This window comes from Petromyzon marinus, chromosome 40, assembly GCF_048934315.1.
Source record: "Petromyzon marinus isolate PM22_M1 ecotype Great Lakes invasive population chromosome 40, UKy_Petmar_22M1.pri1.0, whole genome shotgun sequence".
Taxonomy (NCBI): Eukaryota; Metazoa; Chordata; class Hyperoartia; order Petromyzontiformes; family Petromyzontidae; genus Petromyzon; species Petromyzon marinus.
This window is the reverse complement of record NC_133706.1, coordinates 2,482,222-2,508,033: the sequence shown is the minus strand read 5'-3', so window position 1 is coordinate 2,508,033 and position 25,812 is coordinate 2,482,222. Positions and strand designations below refer to the sequence as shown.

Genomic DNA, 25,812 nt, shown 5'->3' with positions numbered 1-25,812 from the left:
TTTCAAAACGATGCAGAAGTTTTAATCAAACTCGGTCTTATTTTCCCTCCTCTCTTTTCTTTAAAGTCTCCACAAAGTGCATTTTACAATACGTTTCGTCACGACAACACATTGCACTGTACATAAATAATTACACTGTACAAATACAAACGCCTCACGTATTTACAGGTATCACAATATATATACCGATAATATGTCACGACGCTTACTAAAATAGTGATCCACTCTGGAGGCAGTTGTCGGGGCAGGAGGCAGGGGGAGAGAAAATGTGGCGACGGGGCCTAGAAGCAGAGGCTTTACTTGCAGACAGCCACAAGTGACGTCAAGAAAAAGATTTTTAAAAATATATATTATAATTATTACAGTATTGTTACCATCACAGCTATCACTGTATTATATTATTTTAATTTACATCATTATTATTGTTAAATAGTATTAATAATTATTATTATCGCCTCCGTCGCCGTCGGTATAAAGCGCTAGCGGCCTTTGCGGTTTGAGGAGCAAGTCGGGCGCGGTGACGTCACAGTAGCGTTGAGGGCAGTGATGGGAATGCCGGCAAAGGACACCCCCCCCCCACTGCCCCTCCCCACTGCCCCCCCCCACCGACGGACACTAAATACTGGCAACGGGCAGTCGGGAAAGCGTTCTGTGAAACGAACAAAAACCTTTCTTTATGCAACGGCAACACGTTAGGAAAGTCCCCAGCGCTGTTGTTGTTGTTTTGTTTCGCTTCGTTTTGTAAGTTTCTGCGAGCTGCAGCCACGCAAGTTCACCCACGCCTTGGACCCTGGAATTGGCAATTTGGAGGAAAAACACCAGCCACACGACGGCGGTGTCATTTGGAGGCTTCGCGTGACGGGGCGCGCATGGGCGGACGGGTAGAACGAATCCCAACGGGGTCCCCCTCCGCCCTCGCCGCGTGAATCGCCATAAGAGTTTGTGCATCGTCAGCGTCTATTGTGGCTTTGGTCCAAGCGCAGCTCCGCCGAGGTCCGAGCTGTAAATTCTCTCGGCGTGATTTTCGTGACGCGCCTGATTCGACAACGCAAGTGCTCGGGCAAATCCTGGATCGGGCTTGCCACATTCGTGGCCGAGCTCCGCGTCGCGCATCCGCCGGTTCCCTCAAAAGGTTCATGGAACATCCTGGGCACCACCCTCTTTCACCGGCGCAGCCACGACCCGGCCCCCGACCGCCGCTCACGCTGCAGGCCACGCCAGTCCAGTTTTTCCACCGGTGCCGGGCGGCTAGCTATCTGTAGAAGAAGACCTCCAGCCAGCAGGGGCAGTCCAGCACGCATTGGCGTGAGTAGTCGCGTCCCCAGCCCTTGCCAAAGCTGATGCGGACGCTGTAGATGTCTCGCGGGCGGTCACCGGCACCGCCGTCGTCAGCGCGCGACAGCTTGTGTAGGTGGCGTGCATGCTCAAAGTCGAACACCTTCACCGAGTGGCCCGACGGAACGCGGCACAGCACTTGGGCGCGCCCGCCGCCCCCGCCGGGAGCTGAGCATCCTGGCGCGTCGAGCGTGGGTGAGTGCACGAAGGCCGGTTGCTCGCCGCGGTTGTAGGCCCAGACGCCATCGGGCTCGCGACTCAGCAGGAGGCCTGAGCCAACGCGGGCCCGCGTGCGCCGCACCGTCTGACTGCCGCCGTTGGTGCCGGGCAGCTGTTTGAGGCAGAGGCCCCGCGTAGCGGTGGAGGCGGCGGCGGTGCAGGCGGTGGCGGTGCCATCGCCGCTTTGAGGTAGCTCATAGAAGACAGACACGGCCTGCTCATAGGCGTGAAACAGCGGCCCCGCGCGCGTCTTGTGCTCCCAGTAGGCGAGCGTGCACCATGGTTTGCTCTTGTGCACGTCCCGGGGCAGGAATGTGCCTGTCCAGAGAGAGGGGGGGGCACGGAGAGAAACACGAGCGCCATCGTTATTGCTGGGATGGCGACATGGTCTTCATCGTCAGGTGCGTAACAATGCCATTTTTTATATAATTTTGATTCCCATTGTTTCCCCTGGAACGCGTCACCGAGTCTGTCAAGTTTTTTTTCAGAGTAGGTGGACGATGATCGCCGTGCAAATTCAAAATTGAGCAATTTTTTGCGGGGTGACATTTCAAATTTGCCAAATTTGGACCGTGCGAATGTTGTCGCAGGATCCACTCCAGAGCAAACGGACCGTAGCGTTGTTGTGGTTGTTACACCACGGTTTTAATTTAGGGGGCCGCGAATTGCCACCGTGGTCAGCTCACCATCCGCTATGAACCTGGTGGCTTGAGAATTCGATTGCTGACCACGGCTAACATCAGCGGCGAGCAGTATCTTAACGGGTCCTACCTCCACACCCCCTACCCCCAACCCCGACTTTCCAAGTGGTGAAATATAGTCAAGAAACCCCCACAACCGAGACAGTATGCATCACAGGGCTTCACCCTCAGGAAAGCTTCGACAAGTTTTCTGTTTCCCCGCCACGCGTTACAAAGTAAGAACGTTCAGGGAGATCCACAGAGGCAGGTTCACAAACCCACTCGCTATGCTGCCATCCTGGCCATCCCGCAGCGCATTGGGAATGTGGAGCTTCACACAAACTTACGCTGAGCCACCAGCCATTGCCCACTAAGCACCACCTGCACTGCTGGCTCAAGCTGCCACGTTGGTATCGAAGCTGTACCCCCCATTGTTAAGGAGTAAACCTGGATGACGTCTAGAAAACGAGAGCACTTGCGGTGACTAATCCATTCCTGGCCTTAAACCCCCCCCCCACCACACAGTCCGGTTGTTAGCGTATTTCGTCGACACATTTCAGCACCAATTCCTCGATCACAGGTCTGCCTCCTAAGCAATGCGAGGAGGCTCTCTGATGCGGCTCGCTCTGTCCCATGGCCGATATGAATCGGGGCAGGAAGAGACCGCGCAGACTCGACTCTCTACGGCACCGGCCAGAACCATTATGTCAATTAAGGTCGTCCTGATGAATGATTAATTCCCCTCCTCCTGCACCCCCCCGCCCACCGCGCAGTCAGTTGTGCAAGCGAGCGAGCCGTCTCCTCTCTGTCTCCCCTCGCAAGGTCGTAAACCGTCCTAACGACGTTATATTCAATTCTCGCGGCTGGGTTATTTTTTTCTCCCATTGCCAACACGCGAAGCAGACGCGATGCCTCGCAGCTGACCCCCACCACCCCCCCCCCCAGTCATCCCTGCAGACCAGGAGGAGGATGCCACTCAGTGGGCATGGCTATGTGCCATTGGAGCCCACAGGGCCAGAGGGACTTGGGGCACCGGGCTACGGAGATGGTGGGGGGACGGGGGCAGATTTTGAGACAGTTGGGGGGGGCGAGAATTTAATTCCTTGCATCAGCGCCCATGTCAATCACAAGATGCTACACGCATGTGAAGCCAGATGCGGTGAGCGGTGCAGCGTAAAGGTTTTCACTCGTGAGGAGCGAGCGAGTGAGGAGCCAGCAAGTAAAGAGCAAGCGAGTAGCGAGCGAGTGAGGAGTGAGCACGCCAGCAGTCAGAATGCTGGGGTCAGACCCGATACAGTTGTGCCTGCACACACCAGGTGGGCCTTGTTTTTGTATTTGGGTGGGATTTGTTTGTTTGGCAAATGGCCCAGTGTTTGTTTGTGTTGGGGTCTTTGCACGCCGCCCTGCCCGTCTACTCAGCCTACCCTGCGGGCCATTCAGGACCATTCAGGGGCCGGTTCAGGGCCATCCGGGCCGTCTGGTTGAAATGCCACTTGCCCTCGACTTGAGCGCAACGAAGTTTCTCATGAAGAGCAGAGGCGGTCGTCCTCAACCCCCCACCACCACCCCTCACAGTGAACTATACCATCGCCTAACCCCCACCCTTCATTCCAGGCATCATACATCATTAACTCACTCTACCAGACCAAACCATTTACTCCCGGCAATTTACGAGCTCGCAGGAAGGCAGGAATGGTTTCTGGGAGAGAGCAGCGGTGGCTGCCGTTCCGCCCGCCGCGGGCTCGTTAAACAACGCCCTTCAAGCGCCCCCGCCGACTCCCGGAGAAAAACGGCGAACGGAGAGTGCGGCCCGCATTCCACGCCACTTGAGTAACCGCCGCGCACAACGGCGGTGGCGGTGACATCGAACGCGACGATCGCTCTCTCTCACTCGGCGACGCGGTCCTTGTTCGTGCTGCCCGGCTAAACACCTCGGCGTACACGCCCCCGCGGGGGTGTAAATCCTCCGCGAGCGACTTTTGCGAGTCTGGCTCCGCGTCGGCTCTGCCCATAATAACCACCTCCAGCGGGCCCACCTCGCCCTTTAATCATCGCCGCGGTTTAAAGGGCGGGGGCAGCGGAGTAGGGAGCAGCACCGGAGCTTAACAGCTCTCACCCTCGCCTCCCCGCCCCTCTGTCCGCCGCTCCTCCTCCTACCGTTGCTCTCAATCATCTCTCTCTCCCCTCACTCGGCTCGGAAGCCACGGTGTTCAGGGCCTCACTGCCGCCTTTGTGAGGACGCTCGCTGCGGTGGCCACTTGGGTTCGAGTACCGGCTCCGGGGCCTCGTTCAATCGCTCGAGTGGCTGGCGGCGTCGCCAAGCCGTGCGCCCTCCCTCTCACCCGCCCACCCGGCCTCTCATCCACCCACCCACTCATCCACCCATCTACCCTTTCATCCACCCACCCTCCCTCTTCATCCAACCACCCTCTCATCAACCCACACACCCATCCACCCCCCTGCCGCCTTCGTGTCTGCACTCAGAGTGCTGTGTTGAGGGTGGGGGGTGGGGCGGTGGCGACAAGCAGAGGGAGGGGAGGCGAGGGCCCTGAAGCTGGTGGGGGCTGGGAGGGTGAAGTAGGATGAGAAGGGGAGGAGGGGGAATCCTGAAGCTTTTCAGAGCCATGCCGTGCCCCGCGCACACGCAGCGCAACATCGCGTACACCTGCAGCCGCTATCCACTGCTGGATGAGTATCCCCTTTGCCGTGTGGATCATGGGATGGGAGGATTTGAGATGGATGGTAGCAGCACTTGACAGTGAGGGATGATGGCAGCATGGTGGGGGATGGAAAAGGTCTTCATCCAGCAGTGGATAGATAATAGCTGCTGCTGACGATAAAGATCGTGACGAAAAATGCTAAAGCTCACGTGGGGACCGTAAAAAGGTGGAGGTGCAACCCTGCAGTTGTTCGTTCACGGCATCGCTGGCAGAAGGGCCTCTGACCCAACGGAGCTCTCGAGAAACCTTCTGGGGCGGGCCGTGGCCCCAAACTTGCGGCCCACAACGCCACGCCGAGCGTCTCGCGGAACCGCTGCAGGTTCCACGACTCCACTTTCACAGAACGCCAGACGACTTGCTGCACGCACGGTGGGCCCGCGACAAACGTTCCAGTTTGACGGTCATCCGCGCGGGTACAGACACTTCGGGAGCCTCTGCCTCCGAGGGTATTTGGCCTACTCCTCCACGCTGGCCAAGAAGCCTCAGCAAGAGGTGGAAATGGCCGCACTTTACCTAGCAATCGACTGAGCATGGTGTAACTATTTATACCACTGGGGTGACAGAGGGGGGTGGCTGGGGATTTAAGAAACTTGCCCACCCACCCCCCCATTGTTTCAACTGCCGCGCCGGGAGATGGAATTGAACCTCCGGGGCGCTGCTCACATGGCGACACTCACGACGAGGCTCACGAAGACGCCGGTGCTGCAGGCTACGCGCCGGGCACTGCATCTTTAATAAAGGTCAGGCTGAGGCCCTGAGGCGCGGAGAACACTTAATGGCAGCTCCTGGGGACATTTACATAATAGAGTACAGTCTAATAACTCTCAGCAAGCCTCCCCTGCCTGCCCGTGTGTCTGCCTGCCTGCTATTAGGTCGACAAAAATGTTCCGAGAAGCATTCCATATTTTTGTTGTTGTTGTCGTTGCTGGAAGTAGCTGTGGCAGTAATGGCCCCCGTAATCACCTCTTTAGTGGCCGTCTGCAATGGGGCACGTGGGGAGAGAGGCAGCCCCCAGTTTACTCGCTGCACCTCCACTGCCCCCTCTCAACATTACCACCATAATTACAGCAACATCACCACTATTATTATAATTATCATCATGATCGTAATTATCACACTCATAAGTCCTGGGTCAGCTTGTGCCAACATCTAAGCTCAACTAAACTTATTTTACCAGGTAAGGCCCACTGAGCTACATGGCTCTTTGAGAGGCTACCTGGCCACAAATGATAACTCAACGAAGTGGCTTATCACGTGGATATTTATAGCGGTAGCTAAAATACTCGAAACGCGTGATGATGATTCCTTATGGAGGGAAAAACCGGAGTTTAATGTTCTCCCACGTGGAGAACATTAAACTCCAAACATACAGGCGTCAGGGTGGGGATCGAATCCATCACCTCCTTCTACCGGGCGAGGGAGTTAACATCTTGCCACATCTCCCTGTCACTCTCCCATCACGATGCGCGCTCTTTTCCGAGGCTACCTCGCCGCCGTCTTTCAGAATCACCGTTACGCTGCCTCCTCGCTCTTCCTCTCTCACCATCCCCCACCAACTCAAAAGTCCATCGCGACAACTTGGAGGGGTGGCCTCGGCAAATGGACGACTCCGGCGTTCAGCCTCAAGGTGGCTTGGAATGTGCACTGAGACGAAATCCCTATGCTCTCACCCAACACCAAATGCCAGTATGGTCCAAATTTACATACACAAAAAAATCTGCATTTTTAACACCAACAATGAGAGAAAAACGTCCTGACACCCTGGGTAGTCACCCTTTGGGCAAATCAGAGGAGAAACTGCACCATTCACAGTTGCCCCATGGTCAATCTCGTCTTTCTCCGCTGCATTAAAGGGCTCATTGCCTGAAACGTCAGCCTATTTACACAAGTCTGTGTTGCAGAGGCGGTGTCAGTGACGGATGTGGCAAGTTCCTTTTGTTCGCGCTCCGCTGCCAAAGCTGCGCTTCTCTTAATAGAAACTAGGCTCATGGGTTACAGAAACAACAACAACAAGCACACGGTCAGCACGTTTCCTCCGGGACTCTCGGACCGCAGGGGTGGCCAACGGAGCGCCCCACGACGAGCCGGTGCCAATGCCAACGATGGCAGCGCTGTCCCACAATGGTCGTGACCCCTGCCGTGTCGGCGCTGTCGCTTGCGCCAATCCCCAGATGCGCACGTTACGAACGAGGCGATTTATTTATTATTATTATTATGAGACCGCAGAGGCCACGAGTCGGATGCCCTAAAGCCTCAGCCTCAATCAGGGCAGACAATCTGGCATAGGCCCAGACTTTGCTTGTGCTTTGAAGATGGCAAAGTGGTTAGAGTGGGGGTGGTTGGGGTGGGGGGTTGTTGGGAGCAGGGAGTAGGTGGGGGAGGGCAAACCTCAGTCTGCGTTCACAACGTTGCCCGAACGTCAGTGAAAACAACGGCGGTGGTGGCGGCTGCTTCAAGAGCCGCTGCGGCTGAGTTATCTGCATCAAGACAATCGTTTATGGCCATAATCCCACCGCAAGTGAACAGCATGTCCCGACACGATTCACGCACGCACGCCCTTCATCTGTAACCAGACGAGCGTCAACCAAGAACCAAGGGTTCTTGGTTGAGGGTGCCATTCCCACCTTGGCGACCGCTCGTTCTGCATAACGATGTGGCGGCGTAGCTATCGAGTGTGCAGGCAGTGCAACTGCACTGGGGCATCATGGGCCACAGGCGCCCAGGCGGCAAGCTATGAAGAGGTGGAAATTAGGACGAGGTGGCAGGGTGGGGGTCCCATTATATTCATTGAATCAGGGCGCACATCAAACGCGCTGTGCCACAGATTTCCACCAAGCTATTACACTAAGTGTGGCGATGGCGAGCATTCGCCAAGAAGGGGAGTGAATGACCAAATGGCCGACCCGGGGTCCCATTCATCGATACGTTGCAGCCACGCCATGGACCGTGCGTGATCTCAAAATATTTTCCAAGAAACCCCCCCCCCTTCTACGGGCAAAGACTCGGGATCCACGGCGCTTAGGAGAGGAAGCCTCCAGAGCCGACAGCTGCGGTCTCTGTTGGTGGACAAGGGCGGACGAGAGCTCAGCACGAAGGCTGCGGTTAGTAAAACCACAGGGCCCAAATAAAGCTTTGCACGATTGAAGAGTGCGGAGGCCGCCTTGCTCACAAACAATCGCAGCTCGCCGCCACCGGCACCGTCGCCGCGCCTCAACTCGCTGTCCCATTGGATCACGTCAAATATTTAATTTGTTGGCAGATGGCCGGGGTGGTGTGGGGCTGTGTTGGGGGGGGGGAAGGGGAGATGGGTTGGGGTAGTTGGCGGGGTGGCAGATGAGGGGTTTCAGGAGGTTGGACCCAGGGAGTTTGGAGGGGTGGGGGTTGGGGGAGCTGAAGTTGAAAATGTCTGGTACTCTTCAACCCTCGGTTCAGCTTTCACGCAGCTCTGTTCCAAATTGACTTTGCAATAAAAACAGACCGGCCGCCCCGGCCGATCAACCCCAGGGTGTCGCCACTCCCGCAGCTCGTTGGCACGGGGGCGCCCGAGCGAGCGGCCAGCGTCTGGAACCGAGACGGCGGCACGGTATGGCACCGGCACTCTCGGGGGAGGGGGGAACTGGCGCCGGGGGGTACACCGCGGACCGTCGCGGGCATATCGCCCGATCTGCGCGCGACCTCTGACCATGACGGCACCCCGCGTCGGTTTCTTCAGCGGGCGTTTAAACACCGTGCCGCAGCAGTGGCCGCCAAATTTTACTTCTCACTCATCCAACCTACCCCACTTAGTCGCCCAGTAATAAAATGTCAGCGAAGTGGAATCGTTAACTGTTAAGGGGTTTACAGAGACAAAACGCAGAATGTGGACAACTCAATATTCTAGATGCTCGGCCAAAATCCCAAGCAGGATGCTCATCAAAAGCATCTTGACACTCATTGAGGCTATCCTAGTAAACTACATATACACACGACATCAGACCTCCAACAAGTAAAACAAAACGTTACAATCTAGAGGTAGTGCAATGCTATGTCGACAACACCGCACGTATTGCAAGACGTGTCCTCTGCAGTTAAACGTCAACTCCACTGGTGCTGGAATCGTCCTTGTGGCTCAGCGACTGGCCTGGTGCTGTCACGGGCCCTGGCAGCACCAAGTCAACGGCCAAGGCTGTCGGAATGTGGCACTCACCAGTTCCAGATGAATGTCTTGGCCACAAACCAGCGCCTCCAAAAGCTAGCGCCAAAACAAAACCTCAGCTTCCCCCCCACCCTGCACCCCCCCACAACCCACTCCTCCGCCGCCGCACCCACCACCTTCCTCCCACCAGCGCCTCCACACCCAAGTACCCTAGCGTGCCGGGGCAGGAGGTCACATGACCTCTCCTCCCACCTCCCCCTCCCGGCACGGGCTCTCGAATTCTTGTCGTAATTCTTTGGTATTTCCTTGTGATAACCGCTCGACTTCACAAAGACACGGCGGCGAGTTCAACTGGATTCCGCCCCCCCAACCCCTCCTTTTCCCCACCGCAAAATGACGACGCCCGGTTTGAGTTGAGTTTGCACAAGGGGGTTTTTCGCCGCACGCGAGTCCAAGCGAATGTCTCAAATTGCCGGGGCGGGCGATTCCACCGTTTGAACTGGGCCGCCGCCCGTCGCGAACTCTCTCCCGCGGTGACTGCTCGCATAACGATTCACGGTTTCGTTTCGTCTTTAAAAAAAAATCGTGCTCTCTCCCGGATCGCGAGCTCCCATGCCTTTTATCGCTGGAAAATAATGGGACGTTTAGGTGGGGGAGGGGGGAATAAAAGCCATTACTTCCTTTGGGTAAACCCATCCTTGGGCTCCTGAATTCAAAACACGGGACCCCACAATGGGCGCCCTGTGTCCAATGTGTGGGATTATCCACGGGGGCGGGAGAAAGAGAGAGGGGAAAACACGGGGCACAGATGAAAATTTTCTGCTCAGGTATGTAAACTGCACTAGTGGAGAAAGTAAACCATAAAGGGCTCGGTAGCAAACAAAATATTTTTATGTTTTGCCAGAAACGGAACCCTTTGGAGTTCGTCTGTACACTTGGCTCAGGCCTTCACATACTTGAGACTTGCGATCCCACAACATTAATTAGAACGAAGCGGTCGGGGCGGTGCTCGGGGTTGGGTTTTTTTCCCTTCCGTTTTTTTTGGTTGTTACTGGGAAGGGCAAACTGTTGGTCTGGGTCTGACAGCCGTGGCTCCGCGTGGATGACGGAGCGAGCGGCAGGCCGCTCGGCACTTGGCATCAGCGCTCACCACGGCTCTCCTCAGCGCCCATTTGCGGTATGGCTCGGCGGTTCTCATCAGTGGGCACGCGGCCACTTGCAACATGAGCCGCCGCCACCGCCGTCGCCATCGCGCATGTATGGGCGGTGGAGTCGAGCCAAAAAACCCACAGTGGGGACACGATTAGTTGTGCCATGCCCTCCCGGCGGTATCCTTTGAATCGCCAACAGTGGGGCGAGCACGCGGGTGGGCAGGCAGGGATGGAGGCAGTTCCAAACTAGCTGGAAGTTGGCCAGCAGTCTAAACAAGCTGACCCTGACAGTGCCAAGGAGGGCAAGTGGAAGGGAAGGTGGCTGCCATGCCCCGATCTGATTTCTCTTGCGACTGACGCACTTTCAAACAACATGATGGGGGTGGGGGTGAATCACAAAATCAGCGAGTAAAAAAAAGAGTCCCCGACGTTTATGTGAGAAAATCCAGAGAGAGGCTTCTAATGATTTTTTTGGGGGGGTGGGCGGGAGGGGGGGGTGTGTTAATGTTACACGCGAGGGGAAATGGGCTCTGTCGTGGTGGCAGCCTGTAACTCGAGACAACAACCCTCAGCTCACCGCGAAGAAAATATATAACTAGAGGAGGAAGAGAAGGGGGGACAGGGGGGTCACGACGGGTGTGCCCCCACCCTCTCGGTCCCCGGGCGAGCGGCCAAGTGCCAGGCCAACTTAAGGAAGGGTTTATTTCTAAACATCCTGAAACCCCGGGCTCTCGGAGTCATAAGTCTACGAACACGGCAGCGGCATGCGGACGCTCAGAATTAAAACCCAACCCCGAGTTGCGTCCAGAAACGCGGGACCTGAATAAAAATAAATATAAAAAGGGGAGGGGCTAATTAAAATATCAAACAAAACGCTCCCAAGTAAATAGAAATGCTACAATGCGTCATTGTTCTTGGCCCATTTTAGAGACAATCATAATTACGACCCAGATAACTCACTTCTGTGGCACCCAAGTGCCGGGCGCAGGGAGGGGATTTGGGGGGCGGGAGGTAGGGGGGGTAAGAGAGGGGGGGCAGATAAACAATAGCGCCGATCGGTGCGACGCGTGGCCATGGCCCCTGTGTTGTTGTGAAAGGAAGTCGCCCCCAAACCGTTTATCGCTTCATTCACGGCCACTCTGGGGCCGCCAGCGCGCTACGACGGCACGGCCGAGGGCGCAGAGGGATGGATCATTAGAAAAAACAATAAATATATGAAATAAAACAATAACAATAAAACCACATCAGATAAAGAAATGGGATGGCAGCAGAATGTGAAAAACCCATCAGGCCAGATTCCCCATGGTAGTGTGGAGAAAAATCCACACTACCATGGGGAGAGAGAACATGCAAACTCCAAATATACAGGTGTCGGGGTCACAATTGAACCGACGACCTGCATACCAGGCGAGGGAGTTAACATCTCACCACCGCAAATCTGGCGGGAACGCATCGTGGCTGGGCGGATCGCTGTTGGTGATGGAAGACGTCGGGCAAAGCCCTCGGCAAAAGATCGGTCGAAAATGAAAGCTTCACTCATCAATAATAAGGAACCACCGTCTGTCCATCCGTCCATCCGTCATGTGGCCATTAAAGATGGAGAAACGAGTTTGGTGTCCCTGCAGCCACAATTCTCATCCCGAGAGAATTGAGGGAGCATGGAGGAGACATGGCGTTCACCCTGAGAAACACTTCCTTCTTCTCGCTCAACGCAGAGAGGATAGAAAGGAGCCACGAGGTTGTTGCTAACGGGATGGCTGCAGTCTTTTTTATCACGGTAGTGTAATTCGAGACATCTCTTGTAAAAATGCGCCTGGAGAGAGTGGCGTTTTCACATCAACACGCCACATCCAAGTCGTGGTGCCATTCGTGGTCTCGTCAATGTAACCATCATGCAATGACAACTGTGGTTGTCCCAGCGAACCAACTAGCAAGCACGTAGCAATGGCGACGTCGTGCCAATAATCAGGACCACGGGGGCATCACGGCCAATGCTGGTTAATGCCGCCACACCGTGCCGTCGCGTCCTGCTCTCTGCCACCTCCTGTGGATCTCCCACGCAGTCAACACCTGAACCTCCACGGTCCCAGCTAATGTAGCACTGTGGTGGTAAGATTTTACCTACCTCGCCTGATATGCAAGAGGTCATAGGTTCGATCTCAACCCTGACACTCGCATATTTTTAGTTTGCATGCCTCTCTCTCCGTGGTCATGTGGATATTTTCTCCGGGTCATCCGGTTTTCCCTCCAAATTTAGAATCAACATCACGCGTTTAGAGTATTTGGCTACTGCTGTAAATTTCCACGTGACAAGCCACTTCTTTAAGCTATCATTTGTGATAGCCGGGTCGCTTCTAAAAAAGAGCAATATTGCTCAGTGGGCCTTACCTGGTAAAAAATATTTTTTGTTTATTGTAGAACCTGGCCTCGTGTAAAAACAACTAAATGCAGCAGCATCATTGAACAACGACGGCCACTGCATCATGTGCATTCAGATGCGCTTCTGCAGCTGTCTGGAATGCTCTTCCGATATTAGGAAGCCGCTGGGAGCTATGCCACATTTTAATCATCTAGATTGACGAACTCATTTCTTTAGAACTGCTTTTTGTGTTTAGTTTGTTATCCTTCCTCTGCACCTACCATTTGTGTGGTTGGTTACGTACGGTGCGAAAGAAGTTCAACATACATACGTACATCGCCAATGTGGCTTAGGGCGCGCGGGGTCCAGGGGAGAGTGAGAGAGCACTCGTGCCATGAAACGCAGCACGGGGCGCTTGTGAACAAGGGGGGGGGGGGGGGGGGACAGCTGCACAGCGCCGCAAAAGTGAAACCCGATGCCTGTGTAAATAAAATGTCAAGGGATAAATAAATTATTAATGGAAAGCCGCAACACAACCAACCCCGCCGCCGCCTTTGTTGGGAGCGAAACGGCGGTGGCGCACGTTTGGCGGGGGGGGGGGGGTCCAGCCGCCGAACAAACAGCGATCTTGTCGAGGCACGCCGAGGGCGCCACTCGCCCGACAGCCAACGGCCCGAGTGGAGCCGCGGCGGCGTCGCGCTCACAATCAGAATCTTTATTTATCCTGGAGAAATCCGATGAGCTGTGAAACTCTTTTTTTTCAAAGGTGTCCAAGCAGTTTCACTGATGTTCAGACGGCCCGGGCAGGCGGAGGAGGATCCCGCGGTCGCCACCTCTCTTTATTTCATTATTTTACCAGGTAAGGCCCCACTAAGCTACATAGCTCTTTTTCCAGAAGCGACCTGGCCATCACAAATTATAGCTCAACGAAGTGGATTAGCATCACGTGGAAATGTATCACAGCCGAATACTGTAAACGCGTGACATTGATTCCATATGTGGAGGCAAAAATCGGAGGACCCCGGTAGAAAAATCCACGTGACCATGGGAAGAGAAAACCTGGCGAGGTAGTTAACATCTCCTAGCCAATGAGCGAGTGCGGTGCAACACAACGCAACTCCTTCCACAACTAGGAATATTTGAATAGTTATCGAAAGGTTTCATCTGTTACTCAATATCTACTCAATTCGGTTATTATTCCCAATAAGTCTACAACTCTTATTATTCTCTACTCAATCTGTAATTTGCCTCTATGTGCATGCTATGCAGAAGGGCAACAGGCCGAAACTTTGCCGATTGAACATATTTCCTCATTAAGGCCACACACACGCACGAGCTCGCGTGAGATATGGTCCGTCCTCTGGCAATAGAGGTTACACAGGTGAATGTGACTGCATGATTAAATAGAGGTTACACAGGTGAATGTGACTGCATGATTAAACAATGTCAGTGACTTAGAGGAAACGCAGATTCGGCAATCCACTGGCACGTCCAGATATTCCCAGTGTCACCCCAGCAAACAAAACGTGCTCCGCAAAATCGGCACTGACCAAACATCTCAACTCAGCCCCGAAGCTCAGGGTTTTAGTGGATAAATCGTATTTAACTTGCTGGTTTGTGAACATTGATGGTCGCTCAAGATTTCCCCACGAAAACTAAAACATTCAAAAGTTAATTCCCGCTGAACTGAACCGGGGGATTATCAATCTGCTGCTCGCAACCCTGAGCCAGTCATGGAAAGTCCACACTCCTATGGCAGCAGGAGTCTTTAGAACTGCTTTTTGTTGTGTTCAGTTTGTTGTCCTTCCCGATTAGCACGGTTGGTTATGTACGGTGTGAAAGAAGTTCAAAACACATAGGTACTTATATGTTGACTTCTCGACAACGCGGCTCTCGTTTCGTCAGCCCAAGGGCTGGTGACCGGAGTCTTGAGCTCAACATTCCACCTCACAAGCTCGCATGCCCTCCCACCCGAGCCAGATAAAGAGGGCAGAGAAATGAACCTTATGGCGAGACACCGGGGTCCCATAAGCCCCCGGCTCTCGCATAAACTGTGTTGCGACGTCATTTTATGTCTGTTGAAGGCGAACAATACAGCAATATATTCCTCTCGAGGAGCGCTACACGATGCGCTAAACAAAGTTTCAAAGTTTTGTTTCTTCTGCGCATTCGTCCTCGCTGCGCTTCGACATGACATGGCAACAGAATGATCCACGCCAGGTGGGTCGCGGCGTTTATGTGCGCGGTGGGCCGGAGTCGCCAAAAATAAATAAATTAATTACGATTTTGACTTCCGTTTATTCGGGACGCCGGGGTCCCGCCATAAGGTTCAAATGTCCGCGCACCCAGCAACCCAGGCGGAGAGTCTGAGAACAGCCCCCTCCCCCCTCTCTGTCCGTCCCCGAACCCCCACCATGCAAACACCGGCAACCACTTGAGGCAGCAGAGAAAGAGGCCCGGGGCGCCTCACCACAAGGGTTATTGGTGTCTGGAGCGCGCGGTGACCTCATCCCTTTTGAGTGGAGAGGACTTGAGCGAGAGAGTGGGCAAGAGAGGCCTCACAATGAGGACCAGAGAGTGATGGGGTTATCTGGAGGGGACTGGTGCCCTTCTTTTCCTGCTCCCCCAATCCCCCCATGCTAGTGCCCCCCCCCCAGCCTCCTCAGTTCCTCCGTTACCCCTCCGCGCAACCCACCCAGAGCCGCCGTCCTCCCTACCTCGCAGCACCATTTCCAACGTTCTGCCGTTCTTCCGCCAAAATTGCTTTGACCCGAGTGTTGGGGATCCCCGTTGTTTATTTTCAGTCGCAAATTAAGCCCGGGAGTGGTGGCAGCATTGGCGAGGAGGCACGAGCAGGCACACAACCACACACAACCACGCACAACCACGCACAACCACACACACAACCACACACAACCACGCATGTGTACGACCATTCGCACGCACAAGGAGGCGCCTGCAACGACTGCTCTTCTCACTGGCGACGTTTCTCAGCAGAGCCCGAGTCCCAGTGACCATCGCCACTCAGAGCCCCCGTATCCGCTGGAACCCTCTCCCCGCCGGTGGCCCCAGTGAGCGTGCAAGGGAGCTTTACAAGTGCGGTGGGGGGGTTGGGCACGGTGCCGTGCGGGGGTGCCATCTGCCAAAACGATCGGGGGCCGGAGACACTCGCTCTCCCCCGCCCCCTGCTCGCACGCTCACTCGCTCGCTCTCCCCGTACCTCTGAGTGCAATCACGGAGCGCCGTGTATAATCTCGACAGCTGTCCATTGTGGTGGCGGGGGGAGTGCCAACGATTGCCGTGGCAGAGGGAAGCGTGGCAGGGCGCCGCATCGGCCCCCGCTCCCCGCACGATTGGTGGAGGTTTCGTCCGCGGCACTCGAGCCAAATACGAGCCCGGACGAGCGCTGTCACATTGACTTTGAGCAGGTTCAAAGGGACAAGGGCCCAAGGCCAAACACGAACCGATGCGGAGACCAACCACAGCTCAAATCCAGCCGGTGGGTGGCAGTACACACCCTGGCAAGTTTCAAGAGGGCCGTATGGGCAGTTCGTATGGCGCCAGGTTCTGGAAGCCTGCTTCTGATCAATGCTTTAATGATAATAAAAGCTGGAAAACCTCACCCTTGAGCACCTGGTTGAAACCAACACTGATCGGAATAATCAAGAGATGGACGGAGGCAGAGACGGGATAGTTCTGATAATCTCTTCCCAAGGATCACTGCCACTTAAAAAAAACCGTTACAACACCGGTGCTTGAGTTGCGAGGGCAAGCAACCCTAAACGGACAAGCGTGTGGGATCAAGGCTGAGGCCCAAGTGGTGGTGAAACCCTGACAGCCCCAATGTTCAGCGAGCCATCAGAAACATTTTGGGTTCAAAACATTCCGTCAGAGTTTCCCTACAAAAATATATAATTTGTGCACACGCACACACGTATCCCCGCTCCACACACACGCGTCCCCCGCTGCACACATGTGCATGTCCCCGCTCCATACACGCGACGCAGCGCGCGGGCCCGGCGAACGGACAGATCGACCAACGGACAAAGCAAGCGATCGGAGGGGACACTCACCACGCAGGCCGGGCATCCAGTGGTGCTCGGTGCTGGACGTCTCCACGGAGGGGAAGGGAGCGCCACCGCCAACTGCGAGAGGGTGGCGGCACAAAAAGCATCGCGTTAAAGGCGCGCCAAGGCCCCTCATAAACGTACGGATATTTATGAAGAGTATATTTACACAGATAAAGATTCCCCCTTATAGCCTTTTACAGACTGTTGGGGAAAGTGCTGTTAGCAAGTAGCATCTATGCCGGCACGGCACACGAGGGTGTGGGTGGCCAACACCACGCCCGGCCACCTTTGTCCCCCTCGTGGCGATGTTTATGCATGGCACCAGGTATTCATTTGAGGCTTAGTCAACATAAGAAACCCAGTACCAATTCATATAGATATGTACACACACACCATATGTATCTCCTGGAAAACCCACCAAAGCCACCTCGTAGTCATGTGGGTTTGCGAGTCTACGTCAGCTGAAATACGCTTTGCCTCCTAACCTACCACATCACGGGCGTGTCACCATCAGTCGTGGCATTTATGGTAAGCAGTGGCCCGCTTGACGCGGCAATTGATCGGTTTAATTGAGATTGGGGGTGGGGGACTCTGTGTAGCCTGTGTTTGATGGCATGGGCACGAATTGTCTGCCAGTTTGGAAGATTATCCTGCGATTTACTGTCAAGAGACACGTGAAGATTATTTTTGCTCAGAGTGAAATTTATTCGTAGCTTTGCCCTCACAACTGTTGCCAAACCAGTTGAAGAATGCGTGTGTGCGAGTGTGTGTGTATGTATGTGTGAGCGCTGTTTGTGTGTGCAAGTCGTCTATGTGAGTGTGTGTCAGAGGAACGGTAGTGTAGTGGGGAGCAATAGTGTAGTGGTTAGCGCTGTGCTACAAACCCAGCGACATGAGTTCGATTCTTGTTCACAGCCAACAACAGTGACGATTATCTGAACCGGTCCTGTGCCTCCCCTAGGTCGACTCAGGCTCAAATAGTACCTTGTGTGATGTGTAAATATCGCTACTGGAGAGACAAAGGCGGCCGGGCTTGGTGTTGGCCACCCACCCCTTCGTGTGCCGTGCCGGCCTTCATAGGTGCTCGCTAACAGCAATTGCCCCAAAAGTCTGTTGAGGCTATATGGGGGATCTTTGTGTGTGCTGTACTGTGTGTGCTACTGGCAGGCAGCGGTCTCCTCGTTCGGTTTCGTTTTGTGCACCCTTTTCTTCTAACGCATCTACTACCACCGCATAAAGCTAGGTGGGGGGAGGTGGTTGACGTGGGTAGCTCGGTGGACGGTGGTGGTCGTAGTAGGTACTTGGCGGAGTCAAGAGTCAAACCTACGATTAATCCATCGCCCACGTCGTTATCTTCCATCATTATTTGATAGCGTGGCCCTGAGCAACAAAGCAACAAAGCTCCCCGGCGTGGCTCTGTTGGAGTCTCTTATCTCGCCGCTCTATCTGGGGACACACTCAACAGTTTATAGCGAGCGGCACAGCAAATACATCCACACGTCTTTCGTTCACCCCACCCCATACCACTGCAGCAGCCAGATTAAGATCCGATCAGTGTTTGCACCACGCCTAGAGATCTCCTCACCTTGAAGCTTGGGCGACTCCGGCGGAAATCTGGTGTAGGGAGGTGGCGGCGAGTCTGTGGTGGAAGGGCCCGGGGTCGAGGTGGGTTTGGTTGGTGGTTGTAGTGGTTGAGGTACATTGGTGGGTGAAGTGGGTTGGTGGGTGGGTTGTTCGTAGTGAATGTGTGGTTGTAGGTTGTCGAGGTGGGTCGTGGTGGTGTAAGTGGGTTGGTAGGTGGTGGTGGTGAGAGAGCAGGGTGTGTGCGGGGGGGGGCAGACATAAAGGCACGGTAAGGAGAGATGCATAAATAAATAGGAGGAACTCTTTCATTATTAAGCCTGCCGGCGGCAGTGGCGACATGTGCTCTGCGTGGAGACTCGCATGATAATTGCCCCAGGGCTGGCGAGAGACGGAGAAGGGGGGATAGAGAGGGAAGGGGAGTGGGGGAGGCGTGGGGGGAGGGAGGAGTAGGTGGGGTTGGGGTGGTTTGGGGGACACAGATAAGCGGCGAGTCCGTCTGGCGCCAGGCGTGCTGATAGCGTGCCCTCCCCCAGCCACGCCGCGTAGCATGCGCCAACACCCTCCTGGCAGGCGCGCCACGGGGAACGCGCCCTCCTCCCTCGGGCCACTCCATAGCCCTAACCCTGAACAAGCTCCTAACAGCTCGCCCTCATTCTTAAACCGATACTGGCCTCTCAATCCGAACCAAACAGCCGACCGCTGTGTAAACGGATGTCAAAATTGACACACGCAGCTTGGCAAACCTTACCCCGGTCCACCAAATCTCAACAGCCCCACAAATCTCACCAACCCCACCAATCTCAACCACCTCACCAAATCAAAACAACCCCACAAATCTCACAAACCTCACCAAATCTCAACAACCTCACCAAATCTCAACAACCACACAAATCTCACAAACCTCACCAAATCTCAACAACCTCACCAAATCTCAACAACCCCACAAATCTCACAAACCTCACCAAATCTCAACAACCTCACCAAATCTCAACAACCCCACTAACCTCACCATTCCCACGTGCCACAGTCCTGGCAGTGCAACGCAGACTGCGCTGTTCGAGACTGGCCCTGCGTGAGTCTGCCCCCCCCCCCTACCCTAGGTCAACTCGGCGAGGAATAACGATGGGTCACCGAGCGTTGCTGGGCATGGGGTGACAAAGACGGTCGGGATAGCGCGGTCACATTAAAGGGCGTTCACTCGATAACCAAACACGCTATACTGTAGTACACTGTACAATATTGAATATCGCGAGTATTTTATGCACTGCAAGTAATAAACGAAAATAATGCTCACATTCAGATATTCATGTCAGCCGGGTCTGTCCCGTGTCGGCGATCCAGTCAATATATTCGTATCCCGGTACACCAAATCTAATACATGTTTAGCTATGGGCTGTGGCTAATAATATGCACTTGCCACCTACTTTCTTTCAGTCTTACCAGCGGACCTGGAAAGAAGTGAGTTTTGGAACGATCGATAAATGTTTGCCTTTAAAATTAAAAATATAATAGGCGACGTTTCGGGAAATCAGCCCTTTATGATACCTAAATACATTTACTGTTGGTGGTTCAAGGTGGGTTGATGGTTGTAGTGAGATGGTGGTTGTAGGGGGTTGGTGTTTGTAGCAGTAGGTTGCATAGAGGTTGTTGAGGTACATTTGTTGAAGTGGGTTGCTAGGTGGTTGGTGGTAGTGGAGATCGCAGTGTGTGTGGATAGGGAGGGGTAGAGGGCCATTGCCTGAAACGTTGCCTACACTTTTCCTTTCAAGACTACAGTGTTATTGACTAATGTGTTGAGTGCTAGTTGTGAATTGTGCTTGTGCAACACTGCCAAAGCAGCAGCAACACCAAATAATGACAAACGTGATGCTAAATCGGAGGAAGTGCAGTGATCAGGGATGGCATTGGTATATCTCTCTCTCAGACGCGCCTCGTCTGGCACCGCGAGAGTTGCTATAAATAGTACCATTTGTCTTTCTGCTGTTATTTACATTTTCTTCTGAGTGATAGTGTGTTTTGTGTGTGTGTGCTCGTGCCGGCACTGTGGCGAGGCTGAGTAGAGTTGAGCGGACCGTCGTCCGTGATTAGCCAGAAGTGATGCTGCTCATGACAAACAGCATCATTCGTTCCGAGTTCACGTGACCGATTTGTCAGCAGAGCAGCTATTGCCCGAACACATTTTGTTCACACCTCGTATTCATCAAACACACAATTATACACCCCCACGGGCCACAACACACAAAGATCCCGGGTATAGAATCAACAGACGTTTGGGGCAAGTGCAGTACACGAATACACAACATCCCCCACGCATATACCGGTACATACATTACCAAAACACAATACACCATGACATCAACTGCCAGTCACGCGGCAGTGTTCACAACACGCACCTCAATTATCAATCCACACTAACACATATTTTAGCCACAACACCATAAAACAAGACCAAGTACAAAAACCGCCCCATATAGCCTTAAAAACTGTAGGAGCAAGTACTGTTAGCGAGCACCTATTAAGGCTGTAAAAACACACAAGGGGTGTGGAAAGCACCATGCCTGGCCACCTTTGTTTCCCCAATGCTGATGTTTACACACATTAGGCACTCATTTAAGTCTGAGTCGACTTAGCGGAGGCCTAGGACCGGTTCAAATTAGCCACCGGTGTTGGCCGTGAGCGAGATGCGAACTCGGTCTGCCGGCTTCGTGTCGCAGTGCTCGCTAATCGCTCCACTACGGATCCCCATACCAAGACAAAGACGCGCACACACACACACACTGCCCACAACAAACACCCCGCTGTGGCTTAATCAGCCTATATTTATAACCAGTATATGTATACTACACCACACACTAAAGTATGCATATACTGTATTGTGCACACACAAGCAGAGAGTAGGCTGGGAAGGCGCCCGGGGCCCGTGCCTCTCTTGAGACGGAGTAACGCATGGTTTCATAGGGCTTTCACCTGCTCGTAAGGGTCTTGCTGACCTGTCCGCAATGATTAACGCGGAGCCACCACCAACCAACCCACCCCTTCTCACTACAGGTGACCTTCATTCTCTGGCTTGAAATTAGACCTCATTCCGAGTCGTGCAACGGCTCATGGATGGCTCCCCGTGTCGACGTCATGCACTCGCAGATTCGCACTTTGGCATAGAAATCATAATCTTTAGTTTATCCTGGAGGAATCCCGATGAGCTATAAAGCTCTTGTTTTCCCCATAGGTGTCCAGTAGGGGCGGCTCAAAAATTTAGAAACAACGAACAATACAAAGAGATGACAGTGCAAAGTATGGGAAATGTTGGTAAGGAAATCACTGAAAACAAATTTTGTCCTTATAATTCGATTTAACGCAAACAAAACGTGAGCCTGTGGCCCAGCGCCGCAAGGGGGTTGGTAGATCGTGTAAGAGGCGTGCGTACAACTCCCCAAAGACCGCAGCCGCGTCTGCGAGACGGAACGCGATCTCGTGGCGAGTGGAGCAAGTGGGTTCGTGACCCCGTCTGTGCGGACCGCCGAGCGTTAATGCCACTCGTGCGCCTGGTAGCGGAGTTTCTGCCGGCTCGCTGGTCGTTCTCTCATTAGAAGCAAAACGTGAAATGTTGAGGAATTCAACAAACATCCCCGTGTAGCAGGAACCTCGTAAAAAACATGTCGTGAGACTCTCTGAAGCTTTCACTAAATGGGGACAACAGTATAATTAGTACTATAACTTGATTAGCTCGGAAAGTGTCAAGACATTCGTTTTAGAAGGGTCCTCCAAGTTGGTTAAAGGTTTGTGGAATACTCCTCCAAACTGCTGACATCAAACTGGAGGGCGCTTGGCCGATAAAAAAAACGCCGTATTGAATCCATTTAGCTGAGCAAATGACACTCATCCCACTCGACGACCGGTTACGTAAATTGCGCAATTCCATAAAGTGTCACCCCAAATCTGGTTAAAGGACACAACATTCATACTTTCACTCCAAAGCTGGTTAAAGTAAAGTTCCTTAACCAATTAACTCCACAACCACTCTAATACTGATACAATTAAGAACATAAATTACTCCTACCGCTCCACACCAACCGGTTAAACAAAGCAACAGCGTTCCATCTCATCACTCCAAAATCACCACCAACATCGATCTCATCGTGATCATCAACCTCACCAACCGCACAAACCTCACTAACTCCACCAACCTCTTGCTGACAATCATACCTGGCAAGCAGAGACGACTGAGATGGAACGGATTGCAGCACAATGTTTCCAGACCCTGCTGCTGCTGATGTCCGGCTCGGCCAAACGACTCGCAGGAGCAGAGCCTCTTAAGTTCAAGAGGGTGACGGAGGTCGGGCCAGCGGAGCAAGCGGCACACGAAGAGCAGCGTGGAGACGCGCTGCGCCCCCAGCACCAGATCGCCGTTGGGCAACGGCACGCAGCCCGATTCGGCCGAGCCGCGACTCTCGGCCGCGGCCGCCAGTGACTCGAGCTGCGCCACGCTCAGCTGCTTCAAGAGGCCCGTGGCCAGCGCCTTCATCTCGCTGGGCGGCTCCCGAGAGCGGCACAGGCAAAAGCGGCCTCGGCAAGGTCCCTCATCCTCCCCACTGCTGCTGCTGCTGCCACTGTTGTTGCTGCTGGTGGCAGTGACATTGTCTTCTGTGGCGGCAGCAACGCCGTTGCCGGCCGCTGCCGCCGCCACCGCCGCCGCCGCCGTTTCCTCACAGCCCATCGCTCTGCTCCGCCACAGTCTGTGCACCAGAGCCAGGCGTCTGGACCTGAACATGCGGCGCGGCAGGCTACGGGATTGGCGCAACGCGGCGCCGCGCCCGCGCAGACCATGAAGGATGCGGCGGATGACCCGCGTGCCCCGAGCGGCGAGGCCCGGCGATGCCGAGACGTCGCTGCCGCCGCCGCCGCTGCCGCTGCTGCTGCTGCATGCACACCCGCGGCGCCTCTCGTTCGCTCCCGTTTCTGCCCTCGGCTGCCCCAGCCACCGCCAGCACCAGCAGCAGTGGTAGCAGCAGCAGCCGCAGCGCAGCGACCCCTTAGCGGTGCGCAAAACCACTACCAGAAGCGACTGCCTCGTGTCTCCTCCACTCTCCCGTCTCCTCCTCCTGCCGCCTCCTCGCGCCGTTCCTCTCTCTTCGTCCCGCGCCGTCGAGGGTCTTTCTTGTTTTGTGCCGCCGGTTCGGTAGAATCCACAGCACGTGCGTTTGTCGGATACAAGCACTGAGCCGCGATGACTCCGGGGTACGCGTCGTAAGAATGTGAGCTCGTGTTGTGAATGTGTGGTGTGTGTGGCAGAGATCTTTCTACCCCCTGTCTCGCTCGCTCTATCTCGCGTGCACTGAGCGCTCACGACAGCGAGCCGCGATGTAGTGGCGAGGAGGAGGGATGCAGGCAGGGGTGGTTGTGGGTGAGAGGGGGGAGGGAGGGGGAGGAGTGGAGGGTGCGGCGAAGGGGGTGCAGTGATGCCGGTCTATGACTGCACGCACGCAACACGCCAAGAGGGGAGGGAGGGGGGTGATGATGATGATGGGCGCGGTGGTGGAGGCGCGGCGGTGCGGGACCATTCCCCCGCCCACTGGGCCCCGACCGCGTCACATGGCCGTCTAGACTCGGTGGCGGCAGCGCGGACTCTCACGCAAACAACCCCGAGCTCTCGTTACCGCGGCAGCTTTCGCCCGGCGCGCTTATCTCCCGGCGCGGTGAATAGTCCTCCTAGCCCAGCCACCACCCTCCTACCACGCATCCCCCACCAACACACTACGACTGCCACTACCACCATAGCATACCAACATACTCCTACTGCTACCAAGCATATTACCGTACCGCAGCACTGCACTACCACCATACCACATCACCACCATCGTACCACATCATCACGCCCATAAGAGTGAATCACCAACACCCACCATACTACATCAGCAACAATATTACCACATCATCACTACCACCATACCAAAGACAGAGATCCCCTGTATAGCCTTAACAAACTGTTGTGGCAAGTGCTGTTCGCGAGCACATATGAAGGCCGGCACGGCACACGAGAGAGTGGGTGGCCAGCACCACACCCGGCCGCCTTTGTGTCCCCGGTGGCGATGTTTACACACCGCACCAGGTACTCATTTCATGCTGAGTCGACCTAAGGGAGGCCCAGACACGGCTCAGATAATCGTCACTGGTTTGGCCATGAGCGGGAATTGAACTCGGGTCCGTGCAGCAGCCTCGACGCCCTCATGCAGCATCTTCCTACTCCCTCTCCTCACCTCTCCTGATCCCTTGGCTCCCGTTTCTCTGTGCTTTTTCCATCCCTTTCCCTCGGATTCCCCCATCCTTTCTTTCCCCTCTCCCGTACGTTTTTGGCTAACCGTCGAACAAAGACGGTCGGTGCATCGTGCGCTTTCAGATGCGCTTCTGCGGCTGTCAGAACGCTCTTTCTTCCGATATGAGGAATCCACTTTTAAATCGGGATTTTAAAATATCGAACTGCTTTTTTGTATTTCGTGTTTTCTCAATCCCCACGCGGTGCAGATTAGCACGGTCGGCTACGTATGGAGCGAAAGAAGTTCAACAAACACACGTATATTACATGCTCGATTCTACACGCCGTCCCGTGGTGCGCAGCCACGGGTACGAAGTTGCCAGTTTGTGTGACTAGACGGACTTGCAGGTGCATTGATTGATAACCTGTCAGGCGGCTTTAATACCCAGATCGGGCTATTATTTTGTGATTGTGGCTCTGTTGTTTCTGCTGAATGAATGAACCCAGCCCACAGCCAAACGTAAACGCTTGGAGACCCGTTACAAATGATCATATACCCGCGAATAACAAACACACAACTCAACAAATGTGTCAATAACAGCACCGTGGCCGTAACGTTTCTGATTTATTTAACAGTTTAAGATGACAATTGGCGTTAATAGCTTCAAAATCAAACACGGCCCGCCTGCTACTGCTGCTGCTGCACAGGTCTGTCCACTTCACAAAAACGGAACATCCGTCAATAACTTTGTAGCTTTACAGTTGTTTTAAGTACAGGTGATATTTCCAGCAATGACCTTTCTTTCTAACACAATGTTCAATGAACGAGTGCGGTTTGTGCGCTATGAAGGGTCATTACCCGAAACGTCTATTTCTTCTATTTTTGTTTAAGGCCACGGTGTTATTGGCGAATGTGTTGTGTCATGTTGCTTGTGCATCAATAGCGACGCAACAGCAGCATGACCAAATCATATAAACGTATTTTAAAAGATATACAGTGCATACAAATAGGCACCTTCCTGAGTAAAACAAAACAGAAACCGCAGCATGGTTTGCGTGTCAGGATGACATCACGGCCTTGTGGTCGCAACGAGCCCAACAGAGCGGAGGTTGTGGCATTTTTTACTTTATATGTAGACAGACAGCCGAAACACCACCAGGCAACTTTGTATCGGTTTCATCCTCACTGTGACTCATCCGCACAGCCGTGGATTGCTTCCATCTGCGTTGTCCGCTCCCGGCACACCACATCCAGTATACCGTCTCGCTCTACGGCTGTGGCTACTACTTAGTCGCGCAGCAACTTAGT

At 54.2% G+C, this 25,812-nt stretch overlaps 1 protein-coding gene across 1 annotated transcript; it reads right to left on the bottom strand.

Moving 5' to 3' along the window:
- On the bottom strand, positions 1 to 23,678 carry LOC116950662 (mothers against decapentaplegic homolog 6-like). Its single transcript, XM_032968612.2, has 4 exons — positions 22,457 to 23,678; positions 18,255 to 18,308; positions 16,673 to 16,744; positions 1 to 1,872 (listed from the first exon to the last, which is right to left on the bottom strand). Exons 1-4 carry the CDS (start codon positions 23,019 to 23,021, stop codon positions 1,253 to 1,255), a joined length of 1,311 nt encoding a protein of 436 aa, XP_032824503.1. The 5' UTR covers positions 23,022 to 23,678; the 3' UTR covers positions 1 to 1,252.
- Between the last annotated feature and the right edge of the window lie 2,134 nt (positions 23,679 to 25,812).